The sequence below is a fragment of the Cynara cardunculus genome (genome assembly GCF_001531365.2).
Source record: "Cynara cardunculus var. scolymus isolate 2C chromosome LG 2, CcrdV1, whole genome shotgun sequence".
NCBI classification, from domain to species: Eukaryota; Viridiplantae; Streptophyta; class Magnoliopsida; order Asterales; family Asteraceae; genus Cynara; species Cynara cardunculus.
Window position 1 is genome coordinate 7326578 of NC_037529.1, and position 11422 is coordinate 7337999.

Genomic DNA, 11422 nt, shown 5'->3' on the forward strand with positions numbered 1-11422 from the left:
GTAATACCAGGATCTGATGCAATATATATTATAGTAATCTTGTTTTCTGTTTAATACATTTTCTTGCATAATTATAAGAGTTTAGAAACAGGCAAATCTTGTATTGGATTTACTTCAAAAAAAGGTGGAAAATGATTGGTTGGTTCACTTTCCAGAAAGTAAAGTGAGAGTACTTGCAGGAGTACAGGAAAAAAGTGTGCTTTTTGGCCACATTTGAAGCTTTTAGTTCCAGGGTGTTTACATCATGTATTCATACAATGCCACTATTTATTGTTTTGATACGAATTGTCAAACGTATAGGTCAAGTTTTGTTGTATTGTAGCCATAAATACCCAACAAGCATTAGCTCTCCCTGAAAATGAGGTGATCTAGCCGCACCTTCCAGTACAGCTACCTTGTTATGACTCGAGTTCTAACTCAGTTTAATACTATTCTAGATACTCAATATTCTATTTTGTGGGTCTTGTTATAACGACATGTTGAGAAATAAAAATGAGATAACGTGCTTTGTTTACTTGATGGGAAATGAAGATAGGACCTTCTTGTAAGGAAACTATGAACGTTTGATAACGTGTCGTGTTTATTAGATGGTGAAAGACAACGATGTCAACCATATTAACTTGATATGCATATCTTCTTAATGAATTCAATTTGGTTTAAAACAATATTCTTCCATAAAAACATAGAATGCATCGGATGTTAGATTCCTAAATTTAGTTTTTAAGAAGGTCATTTATTTATCGATGTTAAAATGTTCACTTTATCTGAATCTTTGAAAAGGGCCTCCAAAACTGATTCTTCGATATTCTTTTCATTTTATACATTTTTGTTGTTTTAATTTGCAATTTTTTTTAATATGATATGAATTTTTATGTTTTGTTTTGTTTTGTTTATTACTCGTTCCAGACAATCACAAGTTTTAGTACGAGCGTACCGTACCATCACCCTTTCCTTTGCCAAAAAGGAATCATTTGGAATGAGTATAACACCTATATACTCGTTAGAGTTAAGGTGAAGCAAGAACACCCCCTATTCTATAAGAATTAACGTTTGACGATACATTTAAGTCATAGGTGACAACGTTCAACCCAAACTCCGGATGTTATGTGTACGAGGACATCCCTTGTACAACGAACCAATGTATTGTGTTATTTTGATTCTTGATCATCCAACCAATAGTCCTTGTTTATGAAAGATAAGTAGTTTATGGTATTAAAATGATCCAAGAAACATTTTAATAAATTATAAAAAAAATAGATTAGAAAATGAAAGTTTTTATGAAATAAAATATGATTTTTATAAACTTTTCACCCACCATGACCACACGGGGTTGAAATAAATGGTAATAGAGCCAAATTTCCCTTAAATTATGCAAATCACCATCTAATTCTTTGGTGGAAATGACCTTATTACCCACACAAAATAAATTAGCTCAAATTATATTTACATTAAAAATAAAATTTAGAGTAAACTAAAAATTGTTTGTAAAAAAAATACTTTTCGTCTCTATAGTTTGAAAATTACAACATGATTATTGTGGTTTCTAAAAATGTTCGGTTTTGGCCTCTCCCTCTAATGACTGTTAAGAAATTTTGTTAATGAGGAGCATTTTCGTTATTTTATTGATTTCTCGCCTTTTACCCAATAAAAAACCACAAGAACCAAAATAATAAAATTGATTTTGATTAGGTAAAAAGACAAAAGTTTGATGAAGAAGACAAAACTACCCCTTATTGAATGGATTTTTAACAATCGTTGGAGCGAGGGACATCATCTAAATATTTTTGCAAACCACAATGGTCATATTGTAATTTTGAAATTGTAAAGACGGAGAATATAATTTCTAACAAACCACATGGACCAAATTTGTGGTTTACTCTAAAATTTGCTAGTTTTGATTTTGAAAATCTTACCAATTAGTTTAGAACGAATGGTCGTGTAAGAATAAGAGTTCAAGGCGAGAAGCTTAAAAAAACACATGATTACTTTTAATCTCAATCCCACTTCATAAACATCGTTTATCACAAGAATTAATTTGATACATTTCAGTACACTATATTAATGTAGATCTTTAATTAATATCTTCTTACCTTTTTCATCTAAATCCAACCTTTAGTTGGAGGCTAATATTTTTACTTATTTATTTAAAAATGAATTGATTTGATTAAAAAAAAGAGTTAACATTCGGTTATAGCTTTTTTTCCCTTCAAAATTACTTATAAATTATAAAGGGCTTCTTTTGCAAATGGGGTCTAGTGGGCTCAGAGAATCTCTAATAGGCCGTTTACTTAATTACTTACCCGGTAAGCGCTTACTTATGAAATTCAACACTATTGCTTATTTACCGGACAAGATTTTAGTCCACGAAAACATCGTATGCAACAATTTACCCGGTAAACACTAACCGTGGTAAGAGTTGTTACTCTCACTTACCGGGTAAGACTTTCGGTCCTTGTTTCGTTTTTATCGGGTAAGATTCTTGGTCCTTACCATATTCATCCGGTAAGTTTACGTAACTTGGTAAGTGTTTACCCGAGTAAACGTTCGGTAAACGGCCCATAAGTTACAACCTGTTATAAAAAGTAAGGGTATATTTAAAAGGAAAATGACATCTTTTGTTTTCTTTATTTAAGGTTTTCTTCTCTTTCCTTCATCTTCAAAAACACAAATAAAAGCTATTTTTATTCATTTCCTGTTTTTCTTTTACTTTTTTTTAAATTTGAGAACACGACGTAAAATAAATGATTTATTATATTACAGATACCTCATTTTATAAATATATTTTGAATTTCAAAAAGGAAAGAAGTCGAATCTTATTGAAGAAAAAGGTTGTAACTGATGTTAAGTTTTCTTTCTTGTTAGCATCCTCTTCATCATAAAAATTGAAGTCATCAAGTTCACATTATTTTATCTCCACCAAAATGTGATTTGGTTGTCGAATTCAACTTTTTGTCACATAGACGTTTTAAAAAGAAGAATGTAAAGGTACATAATCAAGAACTGCTACGTGCCATTCTATAAGTGGCATAACATCGTGACATAAATGTATAGCGCGCTTCAACTCGTTGCTTTGATTATTCAAAACAACATCGATTTCTTAACTAACTTATTATATATGTTTTTTTTTTCTTTTTCTTTTTCATGTATAGATGATAAAATATTGGATGGTAGCAAGTAGCAAATGCATTATTTGGAGCATGGAAGTGATGGGCTAAATGGGAGGCAGACTATTTTGACTACCATTTTCTCTTCAAACTCCATTGCTTTCTTTACCTATTTTTAATTTCAATATTACTTTACACACGTTTGAATCTGTTTAGACCATGATTGATCTCAAAGGATATTTTTTTCAACTTGCTTCATGTAAACGTTTCTTATACAATAAGCGTTAATGAAGTAAGAGCAACCATCGTTACTTATCGGGTAAGTTTTTTTTTTTTTGAAGTATATAATATTTATATACGGCAAATGCAACAAATAAACTCACACACCCTCCTCACTTATGGTGAGGTTTGAACCCCTGACCTCATAGAAGGCCAAGGGTTACGATACCGCTAGGCCAAAGGCCCTTTGGTTCGGGTAAGTTTCTTGGTTAACAAAATAGTATAATAATATTATTGGTAAATACCAATCATTTTTTACCTGGTAAGAAACGATAAGATTATGTTTGATTTGTCGGATTAGATTGGATAAGCTTTAAAAGGATTTAGAATTGAATTTCATTCTAATCATATGTTTATTTGAAAGATTTCCTGGTTTGAAATTTGTGGGATTTCATTGAAATTCTACAAATATAGGGCTTTGAAATCCTACATTGGTATTTCATGAGATTTTATAGGATTTGTATGTAATAATATTTTAAAATATATTAAAATCATTTGTTTTGTAATAATCAATTAATAAAGGTAATTTAATTATTTTTATAATTTGTTTTTATCAATTATTTATAATTTGGTTTTTGTAATCTTTTTATAAAAAAAAATGAAAAGTCAATTTCGTTCCAATTCTACAAACCAAAGATTCAAAATCCTATGAAATCCAAATCCCTCTAATTCCAAGTCCTTCTACGAAATTTAAATCCCTTAAAACCAATGCATCAAATCAAACACCCCCTAGTTACCGATAAGAGGCGGTAAATTTTTAATTAACAACCCCTAAATCGCTTATTTGTGTAATTAACGTCCGAGTATCATGGCCTTGGGTTATCATCTTTAGTTGATTTCTTCTTTATGTCGTAATAATTCGTAATTTAGGCAAAATGTTGATTACTGACAATGCCAACCAGTCCCACACGGAGCCCGTCTCCAAGGACATTAATGTGAGAGGACATTTTTTGACTCACTAAATAACCTGAGGCTAAAGGAGGCCAATTCTTGTATTTAGACAAATTAAACCCATCCTTTGCCAACGTAGTCGCATGCTGAAGGCCATAATGATCCGTGATTTATAGCATAGCATTCTTAGTTGTATCCATCATTAATTTCAATGCTTTCATTTGCTTCTATATTGTTTCACTGGTTGTTTCCTCAAATATCAAGTAATATTGTATGATTTATCTTCAAAAACTAATACAATATGTTTTATTAGTCTCTCCAACTTATAAGGTGTTTTGAGATTGCTTATTTGAAACAATTTATACTTTTCTACAAAAACATTTATCAACTTATTACAAGTCAGAAAGATTTAACGTATTCAAAAACTCTTTATTACTGGTTTGACACCGGTATAAGTTGTTTATCCAAACACTCAAAAATGCTTATTACCGGTATCATACTGAAATAAGTCAATAAGTTGTTTTTATAAGCAATCCCAAACACCGAATTAATTCCTTTTTTCATTCTATTGAGTAAGTCTTCAAGTTAAGGTTTTTCAAAAGGTGTAGTGTCCTTTTCATCCTCTTATTAAACATGTTTTTCATGTTTAATTATGTTTCTTTTTATATATCATTCTTTTCCACATGTAGTGTTGTAACATGTTTTTTCTAACTAGTCTTTCTAGTGGGATTTAGGTCATTCATTCATATTCTATGGCTACGATAAAATAGAGATTTTGAAGGTTTAACAAATTTTTGTACCAACAATTATGTTAAAATAGATATAGCGGAAATCTCCAAATTTGGAGATTTTTTTTGATTAACCTGGATATCCAACCCGCTATGCGAGCCGACTAATCCCAGATAACCACATGCTTTGCAGATAGCTCAGAGTCACCGCATTTGAACCTCCATGGCCACAAAGAGATTTTTATTCCTCCTTGTATTTGAACCTAAGACCTCCAGGTGCTTTTGACCTTTGGAGCCAAGCTCAAACCAATAATGCACGACCCTTGTGGTTAAATTTGGAGAAATTTATAGAACTCTATATACGAATAAGAAGTATTCAAAATAAATATTTAAAAGAGAAGAATAATATTTTATTAAATGTATTGAATATTTATTAATGCTAAATTTGCTAAAATAAAGTAGCATTTCAAGTTAGGATATAATTTTTTTAATACTCTATTTTAGAAAAAAATCTAGCATAACTATTGGACATGTTCTTAGAGGAATAGGTGTCGAGCACCCCTTAGACTTGCTCTTCAAACTAGAAAGACCACCGGTATAACTTTATCGACATGGCTTTCTATCTGATCCTTGTAACGAGATTTGGGTCGGACGCTTCCAGACCAATTGGAATTTGGGGTCACCCTTGGCTTAAATTTCAAATGCATCATATTCACTCGGTTCAAAGACCTCGTTTTCCCCCTTTATTCCTGGTTTTACCCATTGTTTTAAGACTTTTAGGTACTTTTTCGAGTATTGTTGCTACCTATTAGTGCATAGTTCTACATAATTTGATCATGGACTGCACAGACACATGTTTCACTAATTGGATCTAATGTCAGGGATTGTACGTAACTGACACCTCCTCTTGACTCCTTATGATAGAAATAAGAATGTATTATTAATTCTTATACTTTATTGTTTAACAAACCAAACATCAATATTGATAATGGTACCAAAACTCAATTGAAAACATAAAAGCAACATTATGAATAAAGTTTGAATTATGTATGTACCTAATAATCCTTGGCAATGTGGCAGCAACCATCTTCTGCTTGAATGCAACTGAATAGTCGAGATAGCATTCACTTGATCATTGGATAAACCCAAGTTACAGCAGACTTCGCCTCTCTTTCTCTACAAATATTTTGATGCAACCTGACAGGCACAAGTCTACCGGTAAATCTATATTAAAGGACCACAGAAGGAGATTTCAAGTATAGCGTACTTTCCCAAACTTACCGTTTCAATGCAGAACCAAAAAGATCGTATTTTATGTAATTCAGCAATCTGTCCACATCCACGGATGGATGTTGGTATGATGCTTCTTATAGGATGAAGAAGAACCATCCTTTTATAAGAAGGAAAAAACATTGAGCCATGATGTTGGTCTGCAGAGCCTTACTCCATCAAGTATTAACTAACTTGATTAATGATGCAGTTCATATGTACTAAGTTCTAACACATAAGAACGAAATATGCTGATCAACATGATCATGTTATGCCCTAAACTAAGACAGACGACAATAAGAATAATTTTTCAAGCAACCAACTTGGAATGTTGTAGATCCTCTGAAATCTTTACAGCCTAATCATGAATCACACCATGAAGAAACTCAAGAAATACTTGGTTCAGGTCTTTAGATTGAGGCAAACAAACCAATAACTTGCCTGGATAAGGTAAAACCACGTTCGGCTAACAGATAATCTGTAGACTAACAGTTCAAGTTTGCATATGAACTTAGCAGCACAGAGGGTATATGTACTGTTTCAAGACTACCACCCAGTTGGGCATGCTCAAGTTGTTGAAACTTGCAGAGGATTACTTAAGAGTTTCTAAGTTAGAATCTCATTCTTGTTTTGTATATTGCCAATGAACTATTAAGGGTGCATAGGCAGGCCAAAGTTATACCCTAGCTAGCTCTCTCATATATGGTTTTTTGGGTCTTCAGAATACACACCCAAATTAGAAAATACAAGGCTGCCAACCATTTTTCCCTCCCAAATCAACCATAAGATAGAGATAGCCTGAGTAATATCACAGGAACCGACAATGAAATTTAACAATTACTTGGAAAGCAAAGAATGTAGAAAAATCACTGAGATACCCTGCAAACACCAATCCAAAAGAGTGGTGCTGATTGGTTTGAGCTTGGCTCCATTGATCAAAAGTGCGTGGAGGTCTCAGGTTCAAATTCAAGGAGGAATAAAAATCCCCTTGTGGGCATGGAGGTTCAAAGGCAGTGATTTCGGGCCCACAAAGCAGGTGGTTGCCCTGGAATTAGTCGAGTCGGATCGCATAGCGGATTGGATATCCAGGTTAATAAACAAAAAATATTGCAGTGTTCACATGGAAACAGATCACCAGGTTATTGCTGAAGTTATTGAAAAATGACACTAAAAAGCTATTATCTGAACACTTGTATAGCAACATTTCATTCATTGTATAACTTGTATAGCAACATTTCATTCATTGTATAACTTGTATAGCAACATTTCATTCATTGTATAACTTGTATAGCAACATTTCATTCATTGATTGTTATATTCGTTTCCGTTATACATAATGTTTGCTTTGTCACTTCTGATTCCTACATGTGATTTGTTGTGGTTTGATTTACTTTATTTATCGAACTACGGAAAGTCGGCAAGCTGCCTACAGACTTGATTTCTTGAAATTTCCGATCAGATAAGATAAGACAAAGGTAACAGAGCAAGAGCATTAAGCCAACTTTCATCAAGTGTTTACAAAAAACCAAACGAAAATCTCACCTCTCTTTGCTTGGATAATTATCCAAATTGGATATAGAATTTCTATTCATCGTTAGAAGTCATACGGTGCTGATACGCTGAAATTGAACCAAAATTGTTTCCAGACCAGTCTCTTGGCTGCATCATAATATTATAATTATATGGATGTGAATGTGACTCGAAACCGTGATGATGATAAGCACGGCCGCCACCACTTGCCGGATTAGGGACCATCTGCGGTGGTGGGTAGGGCATAGGCACCAGCTGTGGTGGATAGGGCATTCCACTTCCATTTCCACCACCGCCACCGGAATCGTGCAAACCCTTAGGAACAGGAGTTGAAGCGAACAAGTGATCCGAAGGCGACGACCCTTCGTCAGATAACCCCTGCATCCTTTTTACATACAACCTATACTTCTGAAGGTGACTGGCGACGTTCTCTCTCGTCAAACCTTCAACGTTCATCAACTGCATAATCGTTTTAGGAACCGCGTTCTTCACCCCTAAACGCGCAACAACCTCAACAAACCGCTTGTGCAATTGCGGTGTCCAAACCAAACGAGTCCGTTTCGATGTCTTGGTCGAAGAATCATCTGCTTCTCCAGCGCCACCAACGGCACCGCCACTATCAACTCTCCGTAATTTCCTCGAATCCGAACCCTCTCGAGTCAGATCCAAGGTCTCCTCGCCTTCCACAACCATCTCTTCTCCTCTATCATCACTAAACGAGTTTAAATCATTAATTTTATTCATCAGATGCTGCGACTGCCCTCGGAGACTCGCGAGTGTGTCGCGAGAAGCGCGATCGACGTCATTCATACTCCGGTGAGTCTCCGGCGTGATGCTGAAAGCATATGCCAGTTCCGCCGATATCAGCAACTGTGACAACGACGGCAAATCGTTGACGTTGGGCAACCCAACCTCCCACTCCAAAACTCGGCCGTCGTCATCTGCACCGCCGACATCATAGTCGGAAATTCTCACTTCGTCTCCCATAACAACGAATTGTAGAGCAAAATCAAGCGATTCCAATGAATCAGCGTGTGTGGGTAACAATTGTGAGGAGAAATTTGAGAAATTTTGCGAAAATCAGGTGACGTGTGAACGATAGAAACTGGGGATAGATATTTCGGAGGGGAAAACTGATGGGGCAAAAAGGGAAAAGTGCAAAGGACAAAGTGCAATATCTGGATTCCAGACAAGAAGTATCCTGATGCCAGCGTGGACATCCTACCCTTTTCCACAAATATCATCTCATATATGGTTTTGATATTCGAAGAGTGTCGGAGATTGTTTATAAAAATAATTTATTAATTTATTTTGTTGTGATATCGGTAATAAGCATTTTTGAGTATTTGGATAAACAACTTATACCGGTAATAAGAAGTTTTTTAAGAAGTTAAACCATTTTAACTTATAATACGTTGATAAACACTTTTGTAGAAAAATATAAGTTGTTTCAAATAAGCAATCTTAAACACCCTCTTAAACTATGAAAAATTAGTTGAATTTTTTTTAATAAGAATTAAAAAAAATATATTTCTACACTTTGTCATCACTTTTATTTATTCTCTATCATCTTTTCATAACATACACGTATATGAATAACGAAATATGAATAACGAAATATGAACGATAAACATATTGTAAACAACTTTTTAGAAATAATATTATTGTTTGAAAAAACATTGTGAACACTTTAAATCTACAAAGATTTGGTATAATTTGCGAACACAAATTAGATCTAAACATATCACTTATGAACATAATGTGAACCTTGTGAACATCCTACTAATTTTTTTTATTACACTTGTTACGTTGTGTAAATATTTTTTTTGAAGTATATAATATTTATATTGATCCTATAACTGTCTAAATATCGTGATCATAACATAACCAAGTGTCTTGCCCTAGAACTACCAAAACACTAGATTCACAATACCATAATACTAAAACGAAACCGGTCCTCATAGAAATTGAAATCCCAAACTAAAAGCACTTACTGAACTTACTACAAAAACCAAAACCAAAACCAAAACCTAAGACTTATAAATCAATCGGGAGAATAAGAGTATGCATCTCAGTCATAAACTCGAAATTAAGGCCAATGTAGAGTTGTAGAAACAAATTATGCTTTAAAACATTAGCAATATAAACACGAATCTATTTCTCATAAAATATTTATAATATACATAATTATTAATATTTCGTGAGTGAGTACTTAAACCAGATCTTTTTTTAAAATATCCGATATGTTTTTTTAATATAAAAAATATTTTTTTAATCGTATAGAAAAATGGATCCATTTAGGATAGTTGCACTATTAAAAAGTGGAATTATTTTAATATATGTGATCGTATAAATTAATTCCAATTCGGAAAGAGGATAACATAAAAAATAATCGTAAAGTCATAAAATAGTGTAAATAGTAATTAATTTAAGAGTAAATTATGGATTTAGTCTTGTGGTTTTAAATTTATTTTAAATTTGGTTCTAAGAATTTATTTATTCCAAAATAGTCCCTAAAATTTGTATTTTCATAACAAATTGTTTTAGCCTTTAACACTCGTTCAACTCCCATTCGTTAAATGAGGGACAATATAGTCTTTTCCTCATTTAAATAAATGTAATTATACATATTATATTATATATAAAAGACAACACACACATACACAAATATATATATATATATATATATATATATTAGACACCGTCTCATAATCAACAACTTTGTCAGCCATCGCACGATCCACATCACCCTAACCAACTTTCATCAGCCCTTAACCTCACCTCCAATGACCGCTCACCTACGACAACCCTCAATTGTAATGGTATTACCATCTGAAACTCAAACAACAAACATATCAACTACAAATCAAAAAATTGTCATTAGGAACAAACGTACAAAATATTATACCAGAGTTCAGACAAGATAGAGACACAACAGGCGAATCATCATTTTGATTCCATAACTTATTATTGCCAAACAATTGGGTATAAAATCAAACTATATACGCTAAGTTCAATAGATATCTACTATGAACCACAAGGGTGGTGCCTGATTGGTTTGAGCTTGACTCCAAAGGTCAAAAGTACCAGGAGGTCTCAGGTTCAAATCCAAGGAAGAATGAAAATCTCCTTGTGGCCACGGAGGTTCAAATGCGGTGACTCCGGGCTATCTGCAAAGCAGGCGGTCGCCTTGTGATTAGTCGGCTCGCATAGCGGGTTGGATATCCAGGTTAATAAAAAAAAATAGATCTCTACTATGTATATATCAACCAGATTTAGAAACATAAAGCTAGAAAACAAGCCAAATCTACCATGATTAATTTCACAAGATGTAAACTATACATAAGAAAAAACGAACTGAAATCTTATCTCTAAGATCTCACACCACAGATTTTGTGTGATTTCCCTAACAAGGCTCTGAAACAACGACCCTCTGATAAGGAGCTCAGTACTCTTTTGATACTTTCTTATTTATCTTAAACCGACGGTTCCATGCCTTAATGTGTGGGGTTTGTTCACACCTTTGGTTTTGGTACTTCGACGGCAACAATAAAGTGGGGAGGAAGAGAGAGATAGATTCCTTTATATACACAGATATCCCTATTGTTTTACAATTTAACA

The 11422-nt window shown here is 33.5% G+C and overlaps 1 protein-coding gene across 2 annotated transcripts; it reads right to left on the reverse strand.

Annotated features, from left to right (window-relative positions):
- Positions 1-5941: 5941 nt before the first annotated feature.
- LOC112506938 (transcription factor PCL1-like) lies at positions 5942-8921 on the reverse strand. Of its 2 annotated transcripts, XR_003068496.1 has the most exons (3): positions 7814-8921; positions 6284-6499; positions 5942-6199 (listed from the first exon to the last, which is right to left on the reverse strand). XR_003068496.1 is itself a non-coding variant. In XM_025111274.1 (2 exons), the coding sequence occupies exon 1, from the start codon at positions 8786-8788 to the stop codon at positions 7856-7858; it is 933 nt and encodes a 310-aa protein (XP_024967042.1). In that variant the 5' UTR covers positions 8789-8921; the 3' UTR covers positions 5942-6199; positions 7814-7855. The 2 variants fall into 2 exon arrangements, 1 of the variants encoding a protein (XP_024967042.1); XM_025111274.1 differs by lacking the exon at positions 6284-6499.
- Positions 8922-11422: the final 2501 nt, after the last annotated feature.

What these genes read in the sequence shown, in the direction of transcription:
- LOC112506938 (XM_025111274.1), bottom strand. Translation starts at nt 8,788, where the DNA reads ATGGGAGACGAAGTGAGAATTTCCGACTATGATGTCGGCGGTGCAGAT.